Raw genomic sequence first — 26474 nt, 5'->3', positions numbered from 1 at the left:
CTTTGTTGTGCTTCTTACCCAAACAGAGAAAGGGGCTCAGATGGCAGGCCTCCTTCTGCCTCGTCTCCATTCTCAGACATGTAGCCGTGGCCGGCACTTCTGTCAGAGCACCCAGGGTGAGCGTCTGGTGGGGTTTTGATGATTTGTGTGGAGACGTCTAGCTTCAGAAGATCAAAGTCAAGGTTGTAGTCTCGGAGTTCCAGATGGGCCTGGGTGTGAATGCCGCTCCGCCACCTTCCAGCTGTGTCACCTTGGGCAGGTCACTTAGCCTCTCTGAGCCTCAGATGCCTCATCTACAGAATGAGATTAGCATTACCTTCCTTCCGGAGCTGTTGTCCGCATCAAATGAGATCGTGGACAGAAGAGCCTGGGGCACACAGAGCCTGGCACATAGTAGGTACTTGGCCAGCAGGCCTGTCCCTATCCGGTGGCCTGGCTTGTGTATTGAGCCACACAGCTCCCAGAACTGCTGCAGGGAATGGGAGGGAGGCAAAGGAGAGGACGGTGCCCAGACGGAGCACAGGAGGGCACCTGAGAGGAGATCGACAAGATGAGGAGGAGCTACTGGGCAGAGAGGAGAAGGAAGGGCATTCCAGACACGGGAACAGCATGTGCAAAGGCCTGCGGAGGGAGAGAGCGCGTGGGAGTGCATGAAGGGCGGCCAGGAGGCCTCAAGCCTGGGGCAGGGGGCTGGCACCACGTGAGATGAGGATGGGGGCACACCAGCAGGACTGGTGGGCCCGGTAAGACTCGGGGTCTTCATCCCCAGGATACTGGGATGCCACGGGAGACCAGATTGGAGGGGCAGAGTGGAGGCAGGGAGACAGCGGACGGCCCTGCCGTCAATCCGGAGAGGAGCCAGTGGTCTGGGGGAGGTGGGGGCCCTGGAAACAGAAGGATGGACAGGGCTTGGTGATGGAGGAGAGACGAGGGGTGAGAGAGAGGTGCAGGTCAAGGTGCCCCCTGGGGTTCTGACTGGGGTGTCTAGGGGGCCATTCCCAAGGCTCGGGAACTCAGGAAGGCAGCCAGCTTGAGGGGAAGTTCTGGGAGTTCCATTCTGGTCGCAATGTCAAGCGAGATGAGGGCCAGAACGCAGGGGAATAGAAGGGTTTGAAGCTCAGGTAGGGGCTGGAGCTGAGGACGTGAATGCGATTCCTTGGCCCATGAGTGGAGAGGGCGCCAGGAGCTAAGAGACCTCACAGGGAGAGAAGTCGGCCTAGGACGGGCCACGGGAGCCCCGTGGCTCACCTCTGGCCTTCCGCATTGTGGGTTATCCATAAACACTGAGTCCCACCCTGGCTTCTCTCCCACAAGCAGCCCGCTGGGACACCCGGAGCCTCCACTGGCAGGCGTGACCCCGGGCCAGAAACAGGCCTGCAGGACACAGGAGCCACGAGCCCCAGCCAACAGGAAAACAACGGAAAGCAAACAAACAAAAAAGGCTGAGCGTTCACCCCAAAGCCAACTAAAGGTGATTGGGTTTTTCCACCAAGGAACTCAGCCTCCCTCCCACTCCTGACAGCAGATCCGGGTCCCAGCCTCTCGTGCCGCCCCCTTGCCATGTCCCTGCTCGTGTCTCCACGTGGATGGCCCCACACAACTTCCTTCCGTCCCTGCATGTTGCCAATGGCCTGCAGAATCCGCCTCTCCTGGGGCAGAGACCTGGGTGTCGGCAAACCAGGGTTCTGATCCCAGCACTGCCACTTGCCAGCTGTGTGACTCTGGACAAGTCACTTCGCCTCTCTGAGCCTCAGAGTCTTAAGCTGAAAAAGACCCACTTTTAAGAGTTGTGAGGATTAAACACCGTAATTTATACAGAGCTGCTGGCATGGAGCAGGTGTTTTTGAGCTTAAAGTTTAGTGAGACTTGCTTTGCCCCAGGTATAAGTGCCAGCTCCCCCCACCTCCCCATCCCCCCCAGAAACCAGCATCTCTGGACCCGCAGAGCTCAGAGTTGCAGGGAGAGAGAGGAAAACTCCCAAGTGGGTCACTAGGAGGATGGTGCCCGGAGCCTCTCCCACTCCTTGTTCCCGGATCCGTGTGGATTACCTAGTGGGACTGAGCCCCGTCTAACGGTGTGATTTTGGGTGCACAGTGCATCCTGGAGGGCGGGCCCCATCCAAGCAGGGTATCATCTCCAAGCTGACACCTCAGTGGCGCCTTCAGGAGGCTGCTCCCTTGCTCCATCAGGCCGGCATCTTCTGATGGTGACATGTGCGAGAGGACCGGGGGTCCCACGGCCACGTGCTCCTCCCACACCTCCCTTACTGAGAGGGAGCCTTGGTCTAATGCGACGTTATGCAGTGTTCTGTGTCTGGAAGCCCTTAGACAGTGGTGCTGTCGAGGCTCTGCGGGCAGAAAAGGAAACCACACATTCAGAGCATGTGTGGATTCCAGGCAAGATGAATCACTGGCCTTTGCGAAAGAGAAAGAGTCCAGTGTAATCAGTTTGCCCCCAAGTTGCTGGTTGGTCTTCTCCAGAAACAATGGTCTTCTCTGTTGCTGGCAGGTCAGACATTCGGAAGCGGCAGTAGCTTGGGGAACCTGGCGAGTGGGTCCATGTCTAGTGTCCATCCAGGCCCCGTGGCTGCTTCATTCATGCACCGTTGTGCCAGCACTGGGCTGGCCAGTCAAAGCTGGCTGATGTCAACTGGCCAAGTCATCCCGTCTGGCTGGTGGTCCAGCGCCCCTCCAGCCATGGTGCTTGCTGGGGAACGTTAGTGTGCTTTACAAAAATCTTCACACTCTGTATGGGGCCACTCCCATGGGGCCATGGCTTGCCTCTTCCCCAGACCTCTCTGTTCCCAATCTTCCTTCTTTCCAGCTTCTGACCAAGAAGTCAAGCCATTCTCCACTGCCCACATGCAGGTATGCCATTGCGTCGTGCCACTTCTCTTTCCACGTGAAATGGGTGACCAGGTGGCCTGCGCAAAGCTCTACCCATTGGGAGGACTTCTTGCCACTGTCATTGAGGGACACCTTCGAGCAGGGCTGTAGTCCAATAGCTGTCCAGTTTTCACTTGTACCCAAACACTGAGCGGCCCATCCTGGAACCAAGTGTAGACATTTTCCTCCTTTGTCAGAAGGTCACAAGGGACCCGCCCACGCAGACAGGGTGTGAGCTGAGGGACCTGGTGCATCAGCAATGCATGACATGGGGATCTGGGCCACCTGTCCATGGGGCACACTAGAGCCTTCTGCCTGTTCCTGGGTAAACCACTTAGGAAGGATGCTGTTGGGCTCTCTTGACTTGATGACTGCTGGGTCAGACAGACCCATCTTGGCTGCGTGACCCAAGGGAATCAGTACCATATACACTTGCCACAGTGCTGCAGGACCCTTCCTTCTGGGACCCCAGCCTCTCCTTCAGCCAATAGGTTCTGGGTCTGAAAACTGTCTCAGGTCCAGAAACTAGGCAAAGGGTCTTGGCTTTTTATGCCAAGGGTTAGGAGGGGCATATCCTTGGGTGAGGCAGCTCCGTTAGGCTGAAGTAATTTCTTGGGAAGGGACTCAGCTGTGAATCATCAGCCAACTATCCCTATCCCACCAGCAGCTGTGAGAATGCGTGCCCTGGTCCTGAAGGGGTGAGCTGGATGGCACAACACAGCATCCATTATACACATGTTGGGCCCTTACTGTATGTCAGATACTTGCTGGGTGTTTGACAAAAATCAACTCTTTTAATCCTGATAACCACCCTCTAGGTAAGAATTATGGTCCATGTTTCACGGAAAAGGACATTATATTGTCCTTCAGATTTGGCCACTGTAACAAAAACTCAGAATAACAAGGTCTGAGGCATTCTCAAAACTTATTTCTCTCTCATTGAAAGTCCAAGTGGGTAGTGTTGAGGGGAATACGATGACTCTTCTCCACACGGTTGCCCAGGGACCCAGGTTCCTTCTGGCTTGGCGCCCTGCCACCTCATTCCCAGCTCCCATCTCACAGTCCAAGACGGCTGCTCAGCCAACAGGAGGGAGAGGAGGGAGGGGGAGCTTGATTTTCTCTCTGCTTTTTGGGAGAGATAACATCTGTCTTTGTAAAACCTTTAAGAAACATGACCAGGCACTTCCCAAAGCTAGGACCTGAGCGTCAGGGAGGGTTTGGAGAGGCAGACAGGAGAAGGCACACCAGGAGGGAGGAACCGCACAGGCAAAGTGAGGAAGTAAGACGGAGAGTTAGACGATTCGGGGGCAGTGAGGAGCTGGCAGGCTGGACTGGAGGCTTTTGTAGAGAATGGTGGGGAAAGGCTGGCTGAGGGGCCGGGGAGACTGTGGAGGCCCCAGGACCAGGATGAGGACTTTTCCCTTTAAGTAATAGAGAGTCCAAGGAGAGTGTGGTGGAAGGAACAGGAAGCACAATGGCGAGGAGAGGCGGGCCCACTGACCCGGGCGTGGGAATCGTCACGGCACCTTGCACGGAATACCTGCACACACGTGTCTCCAGGTGAAGAGGAGAGAGCACAGGCTTTGTCATCAGTCCAATCCAAGGTCCCACCCTGGCTCAGCAACTCGTCCCTGTGGGACCCTGGCCAGGTCACCCACCTCTCTGAGCTTCAGTGTCTGGGGCAGAAACTGTAAAATATTCCCCCAAATCCAGCCTCTACATCTGACATAGCAAGGATATCAGGACCACCCTGTTACAGGCTCATTTCCCAGCCTCCCTTGCAGCTAGGTGTGGCCATGTGACTACATCTGGCCAATGGGGTGTGAGGCAAAATGATACGCCACTTCCTGTTGTGCAAATAAATAAGGGAATGAATGCTCGACATGTGATCCAGTGAAGGAGGAAATTAAAGTTCCGGGGCAGGAAGGAGGCCTCCAGCAAGCATTTCACTGAGCACCTGCCGGGTATCAGGCTCTTTCTAGGTGCTGGGGACGCAGCAGCGAGTGAAATATCTCAAGTGCCTGCTTTCCAGGAGCAGAGAGAGTAAGGGGAGCAACAGAAATGATGAGCAAACAACAGAATTTCAGGGAGTCTGGACCCAGAGGGAAGAAGGAACATAAAGCTGGGTAGGAGGGGAGGGTGGGGGAGGGATTGCTTTAGACAGAGTGGTCAAGGAAGGCCTCTCGGAGGAGGTGACCTCTGAGCTGAGCCCGAGTGAAGAGGGCAAGCGAGTCCTGGGGTTCTGGAGGGAAGAGGGCCCTGGGAGGTGAGAGCCCACCGGTGTGGCCGGAGCCGAGCGATGGAGGGGAGGGCGGACAATGCGCCACTGACCCCTGGTTCCTCCCTCCCCAGACCCCACGGAGCTGAGCAGCGGGGAGACCGAGGAGCTGCAGCGGATCAAATGGCACCGGAAGCAGCTGCTGGAGGACATCCAGGTGTGTGCACACTCACACTGATATACACGTGCTCATGTCTGGACACGCTTACACACGTTCATGCTGAGAAACCACGCCCACCCATGAGCAAACACACGCGCACTCGCACACCTCCCACTCACTCCCGACCCCAGCTTGCTCAGAGAGCAGGGCCAATTCTAGCCCATCCCTGGCCTCAGCCCCAGCGCCCAGGAGTGAGGGGAGCAGCATTCCCAGGGGAGTCCCCACTCCCGGGCTCAGCCACCAGGACCCAGAGAGAGCCAGGAGAGCAGGGAGGGAAGGGGAGCAATGGATGAAGCACCTACTATGCGCCGGGTCCCGCCTGCACTCTAGACACCTTATCCCGTGGCAGGTTCTGCTCCCACCTGCGTGGCCTCAGTAAGGTCTCGTCCCCACGCTGGGCCTCGGCTTCCCCCTGAAAATTTAGACCATTTGGTCAAGACAACACAAATATGTGCCCCGACTTGCCAATTCATCAGTTTCTCAGACGTTTGCTCATCTGATTCTCAGGACCCTTCAGAGACAGGCCCTGGTTCTGTTCCTGGAATGTGCTGTGCTCCATCCTGCCCCTGGGCCTTTGCACGTGCAGTTCCCTCTGCCTGGGACTCTCCCAAGCTCTCCTCCTGGCTCCTCCTCACCATCATTTCATTCTCAGCTCAAACGCCGCCTCCTCCTAGAGGCTGCCGTGACCACCCTGCTACAGTTGCTGGGACCCCCGTGCCCACTCCGACACACGTACACCTGAGATTCCAGGGGAGGAGGAAGACACAAAGTCACTCACTCAGCAAGTAATTTACTGAGCACTCAGCACATGCCAGGCTTTTTCTACGCCATTACTCTGATAATTTGCTGCGTGGTCATTTCATTTGCCCTGTGACCACCATGATCGCAACCCACCAGACTCTGAGCTCTGCATGAGTGGAGCCGGGTCTGTCCTGCCCACCACCATATCCGCAGCCCAGCAGTCGGACCACAGTAGGTGCTCAGTTAATACTTGCGAGTGAGCCCCCATTTTATTTGTGGGGAAGCCGCTCGGTGACTTGGCCGAGATCGCATGGACGGGAGCTGACTGGCTGGGCTCAGATGCAGGCTCCAGGCCCCATGCTGGCCCCATGTCCCAGGACAAGCCTCCACGACCACCCCACCCCACAGACCTCAGGGGAGGAGAAAGGGCTGGGGTGTCTTTGGGGGCTCTGGCCAGGTGCTCCTGCTGCCGCCCTGCAGGGGGACGCTGGATGAGCTGCCACCTCTTCCCGTCGGCCCAGTGGTGGTTGTTGGCGGAGATGGGGGGTCTCCTCTGCTCCTGGGTACCTCCTGCAGGGTCAAGATGAAACAGGCTGCAGGGACTCGGGGAAAGCACAGGCTTGGAGTGACCCTGGGCATGTCACTTCACCTCTCTGTGCCTCCGTGTCCTCTTTTGTAAATTCCACTGGAATTGCAAAGTCCCTGAGAGAAGGGTCTACACTGTCTTGTACCCTGTGTACCGGCACACAGCGGGCACGGAGCCAAGCGGAGTGACAGACTAAATGGACGGATGGAGGGAACTCAGGGAGGAGACGGGGCCTGACCATAGAGTGGGAGTTTGTGCCTCCAGCCTGAGGAGGCAGTATGGAGCCGTGGGGGGAGTTGGAGCAGGGGAAGGGCAGGTGTCGAGCTGTGCTTCAGAAAGATGGCAGCTGCTGGAGGAGGGCTTGCCGGTGGCCTTGGCTACAGGGCAGGAGACTTTACAGCTGCAGAGGGGAGAGACGGGAAAGCCGGAAACAGAGTGGGGCAAGGGGGGAGACTTGGGGACTAGCTCCCCCAAGACAGGAGCTGGTGGAAGGAGGGGCGCAGACAGAGGCAATAAGTTTGTCTTGGGATCTTGAGGATGTGAGACATCTGGGGAGGGACCTGTCAGGGGGAGGGCTCAGGACAGAGAGGTTGGGGAGTCACAGCCCGGGTGGGAGTGGTGGTGTGGAGGGGGAGGGTCGTGAAACCCTTTCTGCCCGGCCTCCACCCCTGACCCTCCCTCCCCGTTGTGCCTCTGCCCCCCACAGAAGCTGAAGGACGAGATCGCAGATGTGTTTGCCCAAATTGACTGCTTCGAGACGGCGGAGGAGAGGTGAGGGGCCTGGCCAGGAGACCCCAGGAAGCTGCGACAGTGGCTTCCCAAGGTTGTCACCCCATGAATGAGCAAGGGCCACACCGGGGCCCTGGTGGAGTCAGGGATTGGCCCCCGGAGGAGGAGGCAGCGGTGGCGAGACAGGAACAGGGCGGCCCGAGACTCCGTCCCGTGGTCTGCTCTGGTCCTTGCTGCCAGGCAGCCCCCTCTCTTGAGAGACAGCCCCATCCTCCCACCTGCTCCACCCGGAGTCTCTCATGACCCGGCCTGACCCAGCGCCTGATGAGTCACCGCCCAGGAGCATCCTGGGACGGGTGGGGAGAAGGAAGTTCAGCCCCGAGGACAAGGATGAGGAAGCCAAGGGCCTCATGGGGACAGGAGCCCACCCGTGACAAGGCCGAGGCTGGTCCCCCTCACCCCACCCAGAGGGTGCCATCCATTCCGCCCCTGCTGTGGGAAGACTCCACTGGCTCTGTGGCCTGGGGCTGGTCTCCTCCCCTCTCTGGGCCTCAGTTTCCCCACTTGTGCGATGAGAAGGTTGCTTCCTATATAATCCCCTAGGGCCCCAGAGCACTGACTCCCATATACGGTGTCCCAGGAAACCCCCACACTGCCCCTGCTCCCCCTTAGCTCCTGGATGCCCCTGATCTCCACCTTTCCACCCCCACACGCCAGTGCACACAGGTGCTCACGTGCACACGTGCGTGGCCCTGCGTCTCCAGATTTTGTTGCGGCCCCAACAATAAGGACAACGTAGTATTTACAGAGCGCCTACCACCAGCCGTTTTCAGCGCTTTAACCCCCAACGATGCTGGGAGGCAGGCGGTGTCGCCCCCATTTTACAGATGAGGAAACCGAGTCCCAGAGAAAGGAGGTGACTCGCCCTCAGTGCTCAGCCAGCGAGCGGTGGAGCGGGATTCGCACCAGGCGTCCAGCTCCAGAGCCCGTGCCCTCACCCCTGCCGCCCCGCCGTCTTGCCCCCACTCCAAGCACAGGGCCCCTCTAAGTCTCCACCGGAGCAGCTCTGGGGTGCCGGGGCCACGGCTCCGGAGCTGGTTAAAGTGCTGGCGCTGGGCCCACGGGAAGAGTCTGCTGTGGTGGCTCTGGGAGGGGCCCCAACCCCCCATTGCTCATGCTCTCCCAGCTGAGTCCGACGCAGAGCCTGGGGACCCCACTTGGAGGCCCCTAGAGAGCATTGGCTCCAGCTGAGGGGGTCCTCAAGGTCCCTGAGGGTCCTTGCGGGTTGGAGGGGTGCCCTGGGGCCTGGGCAGTCCAGGCTGACATCCTCGTGTCCGCAGCCGGCTGGCCCAGAAGGAGAAGGAGCTCTGCATCGGCCGCAAGAAGTTCAACATGGACCCCGTGAAGGTAGGCAGGCGTGGGGCTCGGGGCGTGCGGTGGGAGCTGCCTGCTGGGCACCTTCACAGTGTCCTCTTATTCCCCTCAGCCGACACGATTACCCACCTTACAGGTGAGGAAACCGAGGCCCAGCAGGGCTGAGCGTCTTGTCCCGTGCCCCACGGCCTGTCACGGCTGGGGCTCTGTCACCCCACAGCACAGCAGCCCCGGGGCGTGAGGTGGGAGCCAGGGGGACGGGGCGGAGTCTATGACGTCCATAGACTTGGGGTCCTGGCTCTGGACCTCTGTTTCCTCCTCTGTGAGCAGGGCCTTGAACGGGGGGCCGTAGATTCTCCAGAAGTGTATTCCAGCCACTCGGCTGAGGATCCGGTCCTGGGGCGCTGGCACAGAGCACTGGGGGCTCGGGGCTCAGCTACTGCTCTCCCCCTCGCACCCCCAGCTCAGCCCACTGGCCTCAGAGAACCCCAGCCCCCACCCCTCGCCCAGCTAGGCGGCAGCTGGCTCCCTTTCCTGCGGGAACAGAGACAGGAGGAAGCCACAAGCTGACACACGGAGACGGGGTCAGGGCAGCCGGCAGGGAGCGCCAAGCTGGGGTCCCTGGAAATGTACTGCTCTGGCTGAGAAGGCTGACTGTCATCCCCATCACAGGCCCACAGTGTCACACACCCATCTCCTGCCACAGCCGCAGACCGGCGGACCCCTGCCCCATCCACACGGACTGTGTGCACACACACACACACACAATCTCACACTCCTGCCAGAGCACCTGGGAGGGGCCACTGAGGGGTCCCCAGCACCTTCTGCTGTCACTCAGAGCCCACGACCAGCCCCTCCAGCAGCCTCTTCTCCAAAAGGCAGAGGGATAGGAGGGAACCATCACAGAAAACCAGAAGCCAGCCCCTCAGACTCCTCAGATTTGAGTGACAGACCCCGAGCGGCTGGGCTGCAGGGAGAGATGTTTGTATATCGCCAAATCAGCAAAGCAGGTCTCAACGCGGCGGGCGTGGCATGCCCCCACTTTCATACAGAAAGGGAAGGAAAGTCACCGCCGTGGAAACTGTCGACCTCCTCTCCTTTTGATTTAGCTGTTTTTTTCTAATTTTTATACAATGGACATAGATTACTTGTGAGAAAAAATAAAACGCTATTTTTAAATAGCATGAATTTTAAGGGGACAAAAGGAATGGCTGAATCATTGAATCTTAAAATAATAAATTCATAGAATCATTGAGGCATATAATCAAAGAGTGTCAGACTGAAGGGGAGCCTGGGGAGCACCTGGCTTGAACCCGGTTCGTTGCAGGAACCCCCTCTCTCTTTGCTTGCCTCTGGTGATGGGGAACTCACCACCTTACAAAGGCGACTTCTATTGAGGAGGGACACAACTCCCAGAACAGGAGGTGCCAGTGTCAGAATGCCGGGCCCCAGCGCTCGGGCCCCGGGGGCTCCCTCCCTCCCTCCCTCCCCCCACCCGCTGCTGTGAGGGGGCCGCTCACGGGCTCCGTGTACCCCCTGCAGGGCATCCAGTACCTTACTGAGCACAAGCTGCTGGCCCCCGACGTCCAGGACATCGCCCAGTTCCTGTACAAGGGCGAGGGCCTCAACAAGACAGCCATCGGCACCTACCTGGGAGAGAGGTGAGGGGGCGGGGCCTGGAGAGGAGGGAATGAGGGTGTGCCGGTGTGCGCAGGTGAGTGTGTGTGTGTGCTGGTAAGTGAGGGAGTGAACTACGTTAGGAAAGTCATGACTCCTGGGGCTTGAGGGGCTGATGATCACTCCCCTCCAGATTCCAAACCAAAGCCTGCCTACCCTCATTTATTCCACAAATAGACATTTTTTGGTGTCTACTGTGTGCCAGGCTCTGTTCTAAGGCCTGGATTTACACCAGTGAACCAGACAGACAAAACTCCTGACCCCAGGGAGGTACATTCTAGTAAGAAAGACAGACCCCAAAATATGTAGAATATGTTAGAAAATTATAAGTGTTTTGGAATACAAATAAAGCAGGGAAGGGAAGTGAGACATGCTGAGAACCATGGGTCAAGGGCTGTGACTTTAAACAGTGTAGACAGGAAGGGTCCCGTGGAGAAGGTGATGCTTCACTGAATCTTAAAGGACGTGAGCCGTGTAGATATCTGGGGGGAGAGCATTCTGGCAGAGGGAACAGCATGTGCAAAGGCCCTGGGGCAGAAGCATGCTGAAGGAACAGCAGGCTGGTGATACTGGAAGGGAGTGAGGGAGGGAGGAAGCAGTAGGTGATAAGGTGGGGTCCATGGGAGGGTTCTGGGCAGAGGAGTGGTCTGAGAGGCCCCCTCTGGCTGCTGGGTCAGGGGTGGACTGTAACGGACAAGGGTGGAGCTGAGCCGGCAAGCCAGCAAGCCTTCTCCCAGGCTCCCCAGAGGACCCATTCCTTCTGAGTGAGCAAGGGATGCAGGGGGCAAGCAGGACAGCGCTTCCTGATTGAAGAGCTGGGAAGAGGAGGAAACGGGGTAGGCGTGGCCCTCTCCGTTTCACAGACGAGGACACCGGGGCTGGGGAGGTCAAGTGGCTTGAGCGGGTCACCCAGGCAGGCAGAGAAGAGGAAGGATTTGACTCAGGGCAGGCCGCTCCAAAGCCAGGCCTCCCCTCCTGGGTGAGAACAGCACTGGGGGGCTCTGGGGGTCTGCTGGTGAGCGTGAGGACACACGTGGGCACGTGGGTGTGTGTTGGGGGGGGGGGTGTCAGGCAGATGCGCGCAGACCAGATGGTGGCTGGACCCGGAGGGAGGCGTCTCTCCCCTCCTCTCCCTCCCCCAACCCGCTCCAGGAGGAGGGGCCGGCAGGTTCCAAGTGCCTCCCGCCCTCCCTCTGCCCCTCCCCAGGGACCCCATCAGCCTGCAGGTGCTCCAGGCCTTCGTGGACTGCCACGAGTTCGCCAACCTCAACCTGGTCCAGGCCCTCAGGTGAGCGGGCCAGGGGGCGGGCCCGGCCCTCGAGGGTGTCACAGCCGGGGCGGGGTGGGGGGCGGGGGGCATCGTAATCCACACGACCAACAGCACAAACAAAGCGTCAGAGCAAAGAGGAGGAAGCAAGGAGCCAAAGTTAACTACTGACAGGCCCCACCTCCTAGAGCCCAGGATCGGGGGATAAGGGATGGGGACTGCCTGGAACAGTGCCGGGCTCATCACCTCCGCCCCTGCTGGGGTTCCTGCACGGCCATGCTGTTATAACGCTATTTATCATTGTAATCATTATTACTATTATTACTGCCATTCCCTTACTTTTTTACTTTTTGTTTTATATGTTTTATTGATACAGCTTAGCATGTATTGCATTTATTATTACTCTTTATTTTCTAATTAGGATATTATCATTGCTACTTTTGTTTTTACAACCACCGGAGACATTATAGTATATGGGTTAGGAGCACAAATTCTGAGCCAGACTGCCCAGTTCGTATCCCAGCTCTGCCCTGCACCCCTGTGTGACCTTGGGCAAATCACAGAAACCTCTCTGTGCCTCAGTTTCTTCATCTGTAAAATGGGGATAATAATAGTACCCCCCTCATAGGGTCGTGAGAACTAAATGAGACAGTGCTTGAATTACCCCATAGGAAGTGCTGCTGCTTAATGCCTGGAAAATTGGCTCCCAAGAGGGGGCATTTGATCTGGGCTTTGAAGGATGATTAGGAGTTTTCAAGGCAGAGAAGAAAGAAGCCACCACCATCCAGGCAGTGCAGCCTGCCCTCCAACTCCCATGCTCTTTAAGGGAGAGAGAGAGTCTCCAGGATTCACTTGTTCGTTCCTTTGTTCATTCACTCATCCACCAAGCATTTACGGAGCAATTCCTGGGCGCCAAGCCTGTGCAAGGCCCAGCAGGAGACATGAGAGGAGTAGGCACGGCCCTCACCCTCAAGGAACTTAGTTTGAAGCCGGGGAAATCACTGGCTTCCAGAGCTGAAGCTGAGGTTCCCAGGAAGGGAGGCCCAGCCAGGGCAGGCACTCGCCAGGGTCCTCAGTCAGACAGCAGGGCCCTGTGGCCAGGCAGGGGAGCTGCAGACCCGGGGCGGGCAGAGGCCCCTCGTGGACTGAGCAGACAGGCCGAGTGGGGCTGGGCCCCGGTGGGCAGAGGGGCGCACGCCCAGCTCCCGTACGCTGAAGGGAAAGGCATCTCTAGGCGCCTCCTGCCTGCTCGGCGCTAGGTCAGACCCCACTCACCCCTCCCCATGCTCCCAGACAACAGGCGCAGATCCGGGGTCCCCCTGCGAGCCCCCACCCTCCCCACTGCCCTCACCCTGTTCCTCCCCCAGACAGTTCCTATGGAGCTTCCGGCTGCCGGGTGAGGCCCAGAAGATTGACCGGATGATGGAGACCTTTGCCACACGATACTGCCTCTGCAACCCTGGAGTCTTCCAGTCCACAGGTGACGGTGCGGGGCGGGGCCAGGGCCTCCGGGACCCCTTCAGCATTGCCAGGCGCAGATCTGACTCCCGGGGCACCACGGCCACCCCACCCCCTTGGGCTTCCCCCAAGCACTAGACCCTGGGAGCCAAGATCCCTTCACAAGCCCTTGCTGGGCCCCAGCTCCATGCCAGGTCCTCTGCTGGGTGCTTGTTGGGCCTCAGGGCGTGATCCTTGGGAGAGAAGGCAGGAAATGACGGCACAGGGTGCTAAGGCACCACCACCCTGTCTGAAGCAGGGATGGGGGAGTCAGCATGTCCAGGATGACTTCCCCGAGGCAGTGGGGTCTGAATGGGGTTTTGAAGGATGAATAGGAGTTCGCCAGGAAGTCAAGGGGAGAAAGGGCCACACTCTTTGGCTGTGTGTCCATGGACAAGTCCCACAGAGCACTGTCCCACCTTGTAGTTATATATAAATTGGAGGTGTGCTTGTTTATTCTCTGTCAGCTCCACAAGTCTAAACATCTCACAAAGGTGGGGACCAGATCAGATTTATTCACCCATGAACCCACAGCCCATAGCCTTTAGTAGGTCCTCAATAAAAATTCATAGGAAGGAAGGAATTTTAAAGCACCAGATTTGAATCACAGTGCAACTACTTCTTAATTTTGTAACCTTGGGCGTGTAACTTAACCTCCTTGTGCCTCAGTTTCCCCATCTGTCAAATGGGGTGGTACAGTATCTGCCTCATAGGGTTGTCATGACAACAACGTTAGGCGCCACTGTGATCAGAGGTGGAATCGTCGATGTTCTAGAACATGAAGCTACTTCAAACCTCCTGATGTCACAGTTGGGGAAACTGAGGCTCAGAGAGGTCAGGTACTTTCCCAAGGTCAGAGAGCTGGAGACACAGCAGGACTTCCCCAGCTCTGGATCCTAAAACACCAGAAAAGCCCCAGAGTAGCAATCACCTCCCTCCCGAGGCTCTGCGCAGCCTCGCTCCCGAGCTCCTTCGAGTCTGAACAATGGAGTGGGGGCTCGGCCGGCAAGAGCACCTCGTGGCCCGTGACTGAGCCTGCACGGTCTTGCCAACAATGAGTGTTCTCCACGCCCCGAGGAGGCAGAGAACAGAGTGGGCAGGGGGCTGGCGGGGCTCTGCGGGAGACGCTGGAGCGGGAGCCGAGAGAGGAGGAGGGTTTGAGGGGTGAAAAGAGAAGGGGAGGACGCGCCTGGCGGGGGCCCAGCGGGAGCCGAGCGCGGGGTGGGAAGCCTCCGCAGGCTCGGGGACGTGAGCACTGACGTTTGTTTGGAGGAGGGGGGCCGGGAAGAGTGGAGGTGAGGCCAGGCCTCGAACGCCACACCAGGAGATCAGGGTGGACCTCTGGGGCCTTGAGACGATGATCCTTGGGCCCTAGAAGGGGTGCGGCAGAGGAGGGGAGGGTGACCAGGGCCAGGCCCGTGACGCGCTGTCCCACCCCGCAGACACCTGCTACGTCCTGTCCTTCTCCATCATCATGCTCAACACCAGCCTGCACAACCCCAACGTGCGGGACAGGCCGCCCTTCGAGCGCTTCGTGTCCATGAACCGCGGCATCAATGACGGCAGCGACCTGCCCGAGGAGCAGCTGCGGGTAAGGGGGCGCCGCCCAGCCCGGTCCCCAGGGGCCTGGAGGGGCCATCCTTAGGCGGACAGCCAACGAGGGGCTCCTCTGAGATAGACCACTCCAGGACGGGGCTCTGCTGAGATGGACCACCACAAGAGGCTGGTCCTGAGACGCGCCTTCCCAAGTGGCCCCCATCTTGAGAAGGATGTCCAGAGAGACACCACCTGGGAGTCCTCCCAGACTTCAACCTCTGGGGAACTCTGGGCGCCCACCACTCACCCCTTCCAGAAAGGATGCCTCACGTGGCCCAGGTCTATTTCTTGGAATCCCAGGTTCTTAGACTCCGTGTGTGAGAGCTGAGAATTCCCAGACTCTGTGCTCAGACCCCTCCCCCCTTCAGAGAGGACGAAATTGAGGTCGTCCCCAAGGTTTCCTGTCAGCTTGAGAGCCAAGTAGAGCCCAGGCCCACCCCTGCCACACTGCACATGCCCTGTGCCCAGCTGGGGACCCAGGACTGATCAACCACAGGCCCTGCCCAGACCAAGTGCAGGGTCTGGGGGGAAGATGATACACACATCAATCACAGCCACGCGTGATTCATGCCACGCTGACCATGGGAACATAGCTAAGGAGACACTACTATTACTTTCCTGGGGGCACAGGGAGAGTGCAATCTTGGAAGCCTCCGCAGAGGAGGTGACTTTTGAACTGGGCCTTGAAGGTTGAATAGGCGTTTTCCCAGAGGAGAAGTAAGGACAGGGCATTTCAGAAAGAGGAAGCAGCCAGAACCCAGGCCTGGCCCAGTTGGGAAAGGGGGGGGGGCATGGCTGGCTTGGGGGGGGGTGTGAATGGACAGCGACATGCACTAAGGTGGGGCCAGAATGTCCAGGGCTTCAAACGCCAGACTCGGGAGTTTGCCTGTTTTCTATGAGCAACACAGAACTAGGAGCAGTTTTGTAGACATAGGAGTGAGAGCTTCAGAGCCTGGCTCAGCAAAAACGAATTGACAGCTCGTTTCTAGCTCAGTGGAGCTTCAGTTCTCTCCCAGCCAGACCCGGCAGGAGGAGAGGGTATGAACACCACCCTCCCAGCTCAGCACCCTGTGGAGTCGGAGGGAGCCCGGGTCTGGAATGATTCTGGAGCCCCTCAGTGTTTGAGAAGCGCCGTGCCCTTACCCCACGACCCTCCCTTGTCCCCAGAGAGAAAGCTCATCCCAGGGAGGGGGCACGACATAGAACGAGAGCTTGAGTGGGTTAGAGCTCAGATCATCGTTAGCCTGTGGGTGACCTTGGCAATGACTCACCCTCCCCACGGCACCATTCTCTGGACCAGGAGCACGGGGATGATGATGCCTGCGTCACAGCCCTGCTCTGAGGAGCAATTTTGAAAAATGTAAAGGTCAAAGCTTATGCCAGGTACGTAGTACAAGCTCTAAATGGCGGTTTATGTCACTATTCAGAGTAATTAATAACAATTAAAAAACCCCAGCACTGAGTAAAATGCCTGAAACGGAAAAGGACTTTGAGAACTGGACCTTTGCGGGCACACCTTGTCTGGCAGGGAATGCGTTAATGCCGTGCCAGCACCCACCCCACCGGCTGGCCCAGGTGCCGCGTTATTGCTTCAGCCCCCAGGGAGCCCTCTTCAGCATCTCCCTCCTTGGGCACTTTTCCCAATTCCAGCCTTTTGTTAATAACAATGCGCAGGATTTGTATAGAGCTTGTAACTTTCTTCTCATAGGGCTTTCGGGTCTATTATCTCAATTTAGCTTCAAACTGCCTGGGAGGTCTGCGAAGGGTTTATTATCCTCCTTGGCAGCCAAAAGAGGCAGGCACTCGAGAGAGCGAGTGAGCGGGGAAAAGAACAGAGCCTTGGAGCCACAGCCACATCCTGGCTCCCCCACCGGCTGGCTGTGTGGTATTAGATAAGTGGCTTGAGCCCTCCGAGCCCGAAGCTCACAGGATTAGTGTAGAAATGTAAGGTGTTTAGCAAATTGCCTGGTGTAATTGGAGTGGCTAATTAATCCAGAAGCTTCCCAGGGCACCATCAAAGGGAACACACAGGCCTGGTGCTTGCTGTTCAAGGGTTTCACGGGTAGCTGCTGTGGAGGGGGGGGGGGTCTTCTGGAATTCTCTCTGGGCCTCATCTTCCCCATACATAAAGCAAGGACTCGGCTTTAAGCACCTTCAGACATTCAAAGTTTGCCACTTTGTGGAAGGATTCTCCATAAAGCTCCTTCAGATTGGGCCCTGCCAAGAACACACAAGGCTTTGAAGTGGCCTGATTCATGAAATTAAATTGACACAGATATTTACCTGGAGAGAGGCCACCCGAGGGCACACAGACCACAGGGGTGTGAGGCTGGGACAGGCTTTGCCAGTTGCCCAGCAGAAGTCGGGGGACAGGTGGGTTGAGCGGGCTTGCCCTGGCCATCCTGATGGGGCGGGGCAGGGCCTGAGATGCTCAGGACGAAGGTACGGGGTGTGGACCCAGAGGACAGGAGATCAAATCCCAGCTCTGCCCTTACGGCTGTGTGACCTTGAGTGGGAGCTCAGTTGTCTTGTCTTTGAAGTGGGCTGACGACACTGATCTCACCTTGCTCTCCTGAGCAAGAGACAAGTACCTGGCACCTGGCAGGTACCCGAGAGATGCTGAGAGGAACCGCTCACCTTGAGAGCTGCCTGCAGAGGGAGCTGGGGGGAAGAGGGGAAAAGGGAAGAGGCAAGAAGAGGGCTCTCCACCCTCCGGAGAAACTGAGGCCGGGCAGGGGAACGGTCTCCCAGTTCAGGCCGTCTTCTGCTGTGGCCAGCCCGGACCCCCGGGTCCTCGTCCAGCGTCTCCGTCAGAACTGGCCGCACGCCGGGTGCTTTGTGTGCTCATTCAGTCCCCCAGACAGCCTTCCGCAGCAGGTGCCCCCCAGTTTACAGCGAAGGAAACCGAGCTCCAAGAGAGGGAGCTGGCCAGGGGTCTCGTCGTTTGTGAGGAGTGCAGATTCGAACTCACATCTGTCTGACTCCAGAGCCCTCCCCTCTGCAGAGACCAGAAGGCGCGATCTAGGGACGGAGAACTTGGCTGTGTTTCCCAGCTGTCAGTTGCTCCCGGCTAGAGGAATTTCAACTCAAGTATGGGAAAACATCAGGGATCGATTTGGCTTCAGCTCTGTTGGCTTCAGGCTCAGCTAGATCCAGCGAGGTCAGGGCTCAGTCTCGTCTCTCCACGGCTCAGCAACCCCCTCCTCCGTGTCAGCCTCCCTTAAACAGCCCCCCCAGCTGCGGCAGAGACAGCCCGGCAGCTCCAGACTTGCTTAACAGTTTAAACTAAAGCCCAGAATTAAGGCTTATTGGCTGGCTGGGGGCACCTGGCCCTCCCTGAGCCAGTCACTGGCCAGTGGGATGACGTGCTCTGATTAGCCACATGGGAGCCATGCACCCCCTCCTGGAGCCTGAGGTGAGGGGCAGTGGGTGTCAACCGCCCTGAGCAACCTGGATAGAAGGGGGGGGGTCCCCAGGGGAAAACTGAGGGGTGGGGAGGGATGGATGCAAAGCCAGCAGAGCCACTGGAAGGTGGCCATTGTCTTTCTGATCACGTCCACCCAGCCAGGAGAAGATAGCCTGCAGGGCCCTGTGGTTTGCTGGTGGTACGTGCCGGGGTGTTTTCTTGGGGGGCAGGGAGGCTGGTGTTTATGAGATACAGGAAATGTGGGTGAATTGAGCTGTTTTCTTTGTGGGGGCAGAATGCACAGGCTGATGCGACACCCACAGAAGCTGCCAGGGCTCCCTGTGGGTGTGGTGCAGGCCGAGGGCCCCCTCTGCTCCCCTGCCCACCTCCTTGGGCCTTCCAAATATTTGTCTGTGTTGACAGCTTTGCTGCCAAAGGCCTTCCTGCCACAGGCCCTTGTTCAACTAGCCAGCGCCTCCTGGGAATTCCCAGAGCCAGACGGGGCCCGGGCGGGAGGGGCACAGGCTTCCCGGCTGCTCTGGGGGATGCGGGGCTCCAAAGGGAGAAAGTGGTCCCTGCTCCTCCCCACACCCCCCACCACAGCCAGGCTGAGCCCAGGGACTCTGGAGGCCCTCCATAGGCCCAGGAAAACCTGCTTCCGGCCTGTGCCACCCCAGCCCCCACCTGGCCCAACCCCTGAGCTCAGGTCAGAAAGGACCTTTAAAAACCAGCAAACTCCATTTCCAAAACTTCGGGGGAATCAAACAGTACTTGTGAAATTTTTCATTTAAGATCTCAAGGAAATCATCCAAACAGCAGTGCACACAAACACAACCAAAGGAAATGATTTAATTCTCTTAGAGATGGAGACCCAGCCCTGTGTATGGTTATTAAAAGCAGAAATAGACAGTTTAGAATGTTTTTCCAAATACTTGGATATCTGGGCAGGTTGTTCACGGAACACAGTGCGCCATGGCAGAGGGTTCAGAACACGCAGGGTGATCCACCGCCGACATCCACAGCTCGCCCAGAGGGTGGTCTCCACCCTGGCTTGCATACCTCCAGCGACAAGGAACTCATTACCCTACAAGGTTGCTCCACACGGGCAGCCAATCCCAATCCCCGGAAGCCCCTCTGTGTCCACCACCTGGGGCGCACCTAGAAGTCTCTGCTCCTGCACCTAAGCGGAGGAGGAGGCCCTGACCTTGGCTGCTGTGCCCCAGAGTGTGTATGTGTGTGTCTGTGTGTGTGTATATGTGCGTGTGCTCACACATACGTGCACGCACAGGTAAACATGCGTGGGGTGTCCAGGTCCCAGCCGAGTGTGCTGTCTTCCACGCTGTCAGACACAGAGGTGACGGTCTCAGTTTCACTCATCTGACCCCTCAGTGCAATGCCAGGTGGTCGGGGTGGGGGGCTGTCCTCCTCCCCGCTCATCACCTTCCTCTTGACGCAGGGAGGGGCTCTGACCCCCATGGAGTCCATTTACTCCCCCGGAGCGCTGGCCAGTCAGCGTTGCTCTCCATTTTTCGGATGAGGACACAGCAGCTCAGAGAGGTTGAGGGACATGCCCAGGGTCACATAGCCATTGAGTGACCGAGCTGGGATTTTAACCCAGACGGCCTGACACCAAAGCCTGCGCTCCTGTCCCGTGACGCGTTTTTGTGCCATTGGCTGGAATTCCAGTGGTGGTGGGGGTGGGAACCATCCTCCACTTGATCAGCAAGCAGTTGCCAGCCTGCTTTAGGCCAGGCCTGGGGGAGGCCCGGGGGTTGTGACACCCAGGCCTGCCCTGGAGGAGCTCCCCATCTATCTGGGGGTGTCAGCCCCAGTAAGCAACCTGCTACCGAAATGCTGACAGTGCGGGGGCCATGGGTGAGGCAGCCGGGCACCGTCTCCCTGAGGTGCTGCCCCCCGCTCGCCCACCCTCCAGGACCACAGGGTGGTGCGCAGGGGCCATGACATGGGGGAGCACCAGCAGGCCTGGGGGAGCAAGGAGGGTGTCACCAAGAAGGCCAGGGAGCAACAGTGAGCTAACAGGAGGGGAAAGAGTTTGCCCAGAGGGACGGCGACCTGCCCGGGGCCACACAGGCCCGGACTAGGAGCGACGTCACAGCCAGGCCCTTCCCTCCCTTCTCTTCGGCAGAACCTCTTTGATAGCATCAAGAGCGAGCCCTTCTCCATCCCCGAGGACGACGGCAACGACCTCACGCACACCTTCTTCAACCCAGACCGCGAGGGCTGGCTGCTGAAGCTGGGTGAGCCACACACTCGTGCACACTTGGGCACACGGTTGACACACTCAGGCATGCACACTCAGGCACACGGCTGACACACGCACGCACGTTGACATGCAGCCTCGGGGGTGGAGTCACAATGGCCCTAGGTCTCCAGACCCCCAGTGCAACAGTCTGCCTGCCCCGTTCGTCCATTTGTCTGTCCTGGGAATGAAGGGCACAATGCGGGAGGGGAAGGACGAGCAGGAAGTGGGGGATGAGAGGCTGACAGATCCAGAGACAAACCCTTCGCCTGCAGTTCTGTCTCTCTTCCCAGGGGGCTTCTGAGGAAGCCAGGGATCAGCGAGGTTAGGGCACCTGCCTGAGGCACACAGCCAGTGGAAGGTTTTGGTGGGCAGCGGGCTGGGTGTCCCTGAGGGACGGGGGCGGGAGTGTGACAGGATGTGGCTTGGGGGAGCCTCCCCTCAGCATGACTAGGGGCAGGGAGGCCAGGGACCTGCAGAGAGGAGCTGCAGTGGGTGCTGCAGTGGTGGGGGCGGCAGCTGCAGGATCTTGCAGGTTAACCGCCGGGCCCAGCCACCTGCCCCTGCCCCCCCCACACTCCTGGATGCCTCCCCGGCAGGGGAAGCCCAGCAGAGACAGTAGCCTTCCGAGGCGGGTGAGGACAGACGCCTCGTGTTGGAGCAGGGCCTTGGCCTGCTCCATCTCTGCATGCCCACATCTCAGTCCATCCTTCCCCTACAGACCGCCCAGCCTCCTTTCCTGCCCAGCTGACTGTTCCCAGCCCCAGGGAGGCTCTAAGTCACAGATCCCAGCTCCTCCACCCAGCGCCAGTGCTCAGGCTCCTCAGCCTCAGTTTCCCCAGTTGTGAGATGGGAACAGTAATCACCAGGAGGGTTAAATGTGCAGCAAAATGGCCAAGCGCTAGGGTCTGGAGCTAGGACACTGGGGTTTGAATCTCTGCTCTGCAGCAGGACCCTGGGTGGATGACTCAGCCTCTCTGTGCCTCAGTCTCCCCATCTGTAAATGGGGTTAATAATGGTCCCCTCCTTGTTGATGGTTATGGGGATACATAAGTGAATTTTTTTTCAAACCTCTAGAACATTGCCTGGCAAATGAAAGGTGACCTGCTTAGCACGTGCCAGGCCGGGAGGGAGCAGGGCAAGGGATGAACGAGGGGTGAGGGCAGTGGGAAAGAGCAGGGAACGGCCAGCCACTGTTCCCAGGGCCTGGTCGCGGAGGAGCCTCGAATGCCGGGTCAGGCAGCTCAGGGGAAGCCTGGGGTGAGGGGAGCCGCCGAGGTTTCTGAGTGAGGAAGGGATGAATCTGGGGGCTCCAGTGGGGGCCCAAGGACAAGGAGGACTGACTGACCACACTGTTGGCCTCACACAGGGGGCCGCGTGAAGACGTGGAAACGGCGCTGGTTCATCCTGACGGACAGCTGCCTCTACTACTTCGAGTTCACCACTGTGAGCCACCCCGCCCCGCCCCCACCCCCTCCGCCCTCCCACTAAGCAGTCTGCTAACAGATCGTTCAATCCACCCCCACACCCATTTTACAGACAGGGAAAACTGAGTTACAAAGAGGAGAAGGGGCTGCGCCAAGGTCCACGGCAGACCGGGGGCTTCCAGTCGGGGCTCCTAGCTCTCCACCGGGGCTCTGACACCCTGCTCCCCTCCCCCTCCAGGGCTGGGCAGAGTCAGGGAAGACGGATGCACCCCTCTTCCGGTTTGGGGAGCCCCACAAGTTCACTCCCTGCCCTCGGCCTTGAGGCTCGGTTTGCTGACCCTGCTCTTCCCTCCGTCCCTGCAGGACAAGGAGCCCCGGGGAATCATCCCCCTCGAGAACCTCTCGGTGGAGAAGGTGGACGACCCCAAGAAGCCGGTGGGTGTCGGGGAGGGGCCTGCGGCCTGGTGGCTGCAGGAATTTCCACAACAGCGTGGGAGGAGAGGGCGGCCGGCTGGGCTCTCCAGGGGCTCGGCCCTGCCCATCACACCGTCTAGGGGCTCAGGGCTGCCTCGGTCTCCCTCCCGGGGCCGAGGACACTGGGGGCAGGTCAATAGCACCAAAAGGGCACGGCCTCATTGTCGTTCACACTGGCTGGGTGACCCTGAGTGAGTCTCTGCCCCTCTCTGAGCCCCGGCTTCCCCATCTGTCTGGGGACGTCCGTGAGAACGAGGACTTAGGGCGAGCCCGGTATGCAGCAATTTCTCTCTATCGTGAGCTCCTGCCCCTTGCCTCTCACGGGAAGCAGGCCCGGGTGGGGTGTGTCCTGCTGCTTGTCCCAGCCCGGTCCTGCCCAAGGGTCTCGGCCTCTCTGAGCCTCCCGGAGGACCCAGGCCGGCTGCCCTCCCCTCGCTCCCCTGCCCTGCCCTCACCCAGCCGCCCCCCGCAGTTCTGCCTGGAGCTCTACAACCCCAGCTGCCGGGGCCAGAAGATCAAGGCATGCAAGACGGACGGCGACGGCAAGGTGGTGGAGGGCAAGCACCAGTCGTACCGGATCTCAGCCGCCAGCGCGGAGGAGCGGGACCAGTGGATCCAGGCCATACGGTGAGGGGTGCCTCGCGGTGGGCGTGGGCCTCCTGTCACCTTCCAGAGCTCCCTGCTTCTCTCAAGGCCTGCTTCCTTGTCTGTAAGGGGCTGACTCCAGAATCTCCCTCTCGGTGCCGGGGTGCAAATCCCTTCCCCCCATCCTCCGCGAGCCCCCCTCGGTGCCGGCACAGTGCCAGGCCCGGGACACAGGGGAGTGAGGCCCCACCTTCACAGGGCTGGTGGGAGGACCACGCGGGATGCCGCAGGTAGAGCTCTTTGCCCAGCGCCTGGCACTTGGGAAGTGCTCCTGAACGCGCTCTGGTTAGCATCTGGATCCGAAGTGGCCTGGAAAGACCTGGTGGAGGCAGAGGGCAGGGCTCTCCAGGTGGAAGGCCCGGTGCGGGCAGAGTCAGTGTGTGGCCTACCTGGGCAGCACCCCGGAGTCCCGGGTGGGGCTGGGCAGTGCCAGGCTGTGCAGGGACCAGGCAGTGTGGGGGCTGAGCAGGGGGAGATGAGGCTGCAGAGGGTGGCAAGGCTTTGGTTGCCATGGCAACGAGCTTTTGTTTCTCCTGGAGGTACTGGGGAGCCACAGACAGGTAAACAGAGAAGAGGTACGGCCAGGTGAGAAAGGCCACGGTGTTGGGGCTGGTTTTGAGGGGCCAAGAAGGGCAGCAGAGGAACAGGTGGAGGGCAGCCAGGGTAGGGGCAGGATGACAACCTGGCCTCTGAGTCAACGAGGAGACATGGGCGAGGGCGGGTTCTGTTGGCCACAGGAAGACACAGGAGTGGTCGCTGGGCTGGGGGCTTGTCCCGGGGACTTGCGGGGTCTTTTCCCCAGGCCTTGCAGCAGCCCTGGGAGGCTGCCTGGCGAAACCCATTCTCACCTCCACTTTACAGAGGAGGACCTGAGGCCCAGAGAGGAAAGGGACTTGCCCAGGGCCACACAGCCAGGGAGAGGCAGAGCTGGGGCCTGCAAGCAGGTCTGCTGGCTCCACGTGGGCTCTTTCCACCTCCTTCTGAGAATCTGATGGGAGCCTGCAGAGGGGTCCAGAGACGTGGGGTAGCCGAGTTCCCAAGGCTCTCAGCTGTGAGTCTCACCCTCTCTGGCCCTGCCCTTGGGACTCGGGGTTAGGCCAGTGAGGCTGGACTCACCCTGGCTTGGTCCTTGTTGGGGTCATCCAGCCTTTCCCCTGCAGGGGGGCAGGCCGACCCCCCCGGAGACCCACGCCCCTGTTACAAGGCCTGGGAGACGAGACCCCTTGCTGGCCAGCTCATCCCCAACACCTTTCCACCTGCTCTCCTTGCAGAGCCAGCATCACCCGTGTCCCCTTCTACGACCTGGTCTCTGCTCGGAAGAAGAAGATTGCCAGCAAGCACTGAGCTTCCTGGGAGGTGGTGCTGGGGGCCAGCGTCCTGGGAACACCATGACCTGTGGGACCTGGAGACCCACCTCCCCCCACAGGGCACCTTTCCTGGCCCGCAGACATCCTCCCCGCCCCCGTACTTCGAGCTGACAGGAGAGGGGAGGCAGGGCTCAGGAGGGAGGCAGAACCACCGAGGGCTCAGAGCCTGCAGTGAGGCCCCTGGCCCTGGGCACCCAGCCGCTGCCAGGAAAGGCCCGGCCCCGCCCCCAGTCCGCCGCAGTAAGGGGTGAGGCAACCAGGCGAAGAGAAACCAGCCCCAGAACTGGCACCCTGTCCTCTGTCTGGGCCTCAGTTTCCTCTTCTGGTAAATGCCTCCTTGCGCTCTCAGATGCTGGCCGCCTGCAGAGTAGGAGGGGCCGCGTGGTTCCTTCCTGCCTTCGGTGATGGCCACGCCTCCTCCTTCTGCTCAGGGGGTTTCTAGGCCAGCCCCTCCTTGGCCTCAGCTGGGGGTTGGCCCTCCCCGCCCAAGGGACACACACGGACAGGACCGCTGGGAGACTCCAGGAGCACTGGACTAGGAGCCCAGACCCCGCAGTCTCCGTCCCAGCTCCGTCTCCAACTTGCTGTGTGCCCTCTGCCAAGTCACACTTGTCTCTGGTTTGGATAGAAATGCCTTCCCCCCCCCCACCCCCCGGGCTCTGTGGCCCCTGCCCCCACCGACAGCAGTAGGCACAGCCCTAAGTGCAGGTCCCGGCCCGGCAGTGCAAGAGCTGGCTGCCTCCCTCCTCTGGGACTGCTTCCTCCAGGTAGGACAGGGTTGCACTGGGTCTCCCTGAGGAGCTTCTGGCTGGAAATGTCTGCACTTACTGAGCTGGAGGGGGTCTGGACCGAAGGCTGCTGGGGAGCCGAGAGCAGAGTGGGCTCCATCCTCAAGGATATTCATTTTGGAGGAGGGCCAGGTGGGACTCCTCAAGAAAATGGCAGAGAGCATCCCAGATAGACATACTCAAGCAGGACTGTGGTCCAACCAAGAAGCCAAGAAGAGTGCTTTATGAGCTGTGGTGACCAGGAGGGCTGCCTGGAGGCAGTGGCCACGCCAATGAGTGACGTGGCAGAGTCTCAGCCACAACAGACCTGCCAGCCCAGTGGCCAGGGGACCCCTGGTGGTGAGGGGCTGCCCCAGCGTGGTCCCAGCTTCCTGAGACCCTCTGCAGCAGCACCGTCAAGAGTGGAGCTGACTTCCCAGCTCACAGGCAGGCAGCTCTGTCTCCAGGGAGGCCCCACCTGGAGGAGGATTCCGCCAACAGGCGTCTTCTCAGAAGCACTCCTCGCCCCCTCGCACAGGCCCTGGGGGAGCCTCGGAGGGAAGTTCCCCGGCAGGAAGACAGGATATGGGGTTACCTTTGCCCCACTGCCAGCCTGAGTGGGCGAGCCGGGGCAAGGTGGATTCCCCAGGGGCAGAGAGGCAACTTCTGCTCCCCTCCACCCCCAGACACACGTGCACACCTCCCACGGAGTCAGGAGAGAGCAGCTGCCTTGCATGTGAATGGTGAGAGCCCCGTCTCTGGAGGTGCGCGCGTGCCCGGTGATGAGACGGCACCGAAGAGGGTCTGGGATGGGCGTCTGCAGGAGGCCTTGCAGGCCGTTTGAGGACTTCCACAGGCCCCGTGTCAGCCTGGGAGCCGAATGCCACCTCTCCCATCTCATGTGGCCCCTGAAGGGGCAGCCGGGGGTCACGGAAGGAGCACTGGGCTGGGGGTCACGGGGTCCAAGGTCGTCTCCTGCACTGGCATACGCTGGCTGTGTGACCTTAGCGCACTCTCTTCCCCGCTCTGGCCCTCAGCTTCCTCCCCCATTGAGGGGGGCAACCAGTGATTCTCTGGGCAGGAGTGGGTATTCTGGGAATCCTTCAGAAGAGAGACTAAAGCTCAGAATTCACCTCGTGCGTGGGGCTCTGTCCTCTCGGCGACCTCACCCACAGTCCTTGACCCCACCCTCGCCCCTCACCTTCAGCCCTTTCCCAGCTGAGGGCAGGAGGGCAGACAGGGAAGAGCGGGCACCCAGAGGCCCTGGACCTTCATCCTCAGGGCGCTGGGGCTGCCACACTGGGCAGACGTCCCCAGAGGCTGGATGTGTGACAGGGG

General features: G+C 59.5%; 1 protein-coding gene across 1 annotated transcript in view; it reads left to right on the top strand.

Moving 5' to 3' along the window:
• The window catches only part of CYTH4 (cytohesin 4), a 29806-nt gene extending 3538 nt beyond the window's left edge, over positions 1 to 26268 (top strand). The window contains exons 2-13 of the mRNA XM_058568415.1: positions 5238 to 5320; positions 7357 to 7421; positions 8720 to 8786; positions 10296 to 10414; positions 11638 to 11718; positions 13065 to 13177; positions 14637 to 14785; positions 20343 to 20454; positions 21826 to 21902; positions 22247 to 22318; positions 22830 to 22984; positions 24274 to 26268. Of these exons, the coding sequence (XP_058424398.1) occupies positions 5238 to 5320; positions 7357 to 7421; positions 8720 to 8786; positions 10296 to 10414; positions 11638 to 11718; positions 13065 to 13177; positions 14637 to 14785; positions 20343 to 20454; positions 21826 to 21902; positions 22247 to 22318; positions 22830 to 22984; positions 24274 to 24346 (1166 nt within the window). The 3' untranslated portion in view covers positions 24347 to 26268. The remainder of the gene's footprint in view (positions 1 to 5237; positions 5321 to 7356; positions 7422 to 8719; positions 8787 to 10295; positions 10415 to 11637; positions 11719 to 13064; positions 13178 to 14636; positions 14786 to 20342; positions 20455 to 21825; positions 21903 to 22246; positions 22319 to 22829; positions 22985 to 24273) is intronic.
• Positions 26269 to 26474: the final 206 nt, after the last annotated feature.

Source organism: Diceros bicornis, chromosome 25, assembly GCF_020826845.1.
Source record: "Diceros bicornis minor isolate mBicDic1 chromosome 25, mDicBic1.mat.cur, whole genome shotgun sequence".
NCBI lineage: Eukaryota > Metazoa > Chordata > Mammalia > Perissodactyla > Rhinocerotidae > Diceros > Diceros bicornis.
Note: the sequence above shows the minus strand (reverse complement) of the source record. Positions and strands in the feature narration are given on the sequence as shown.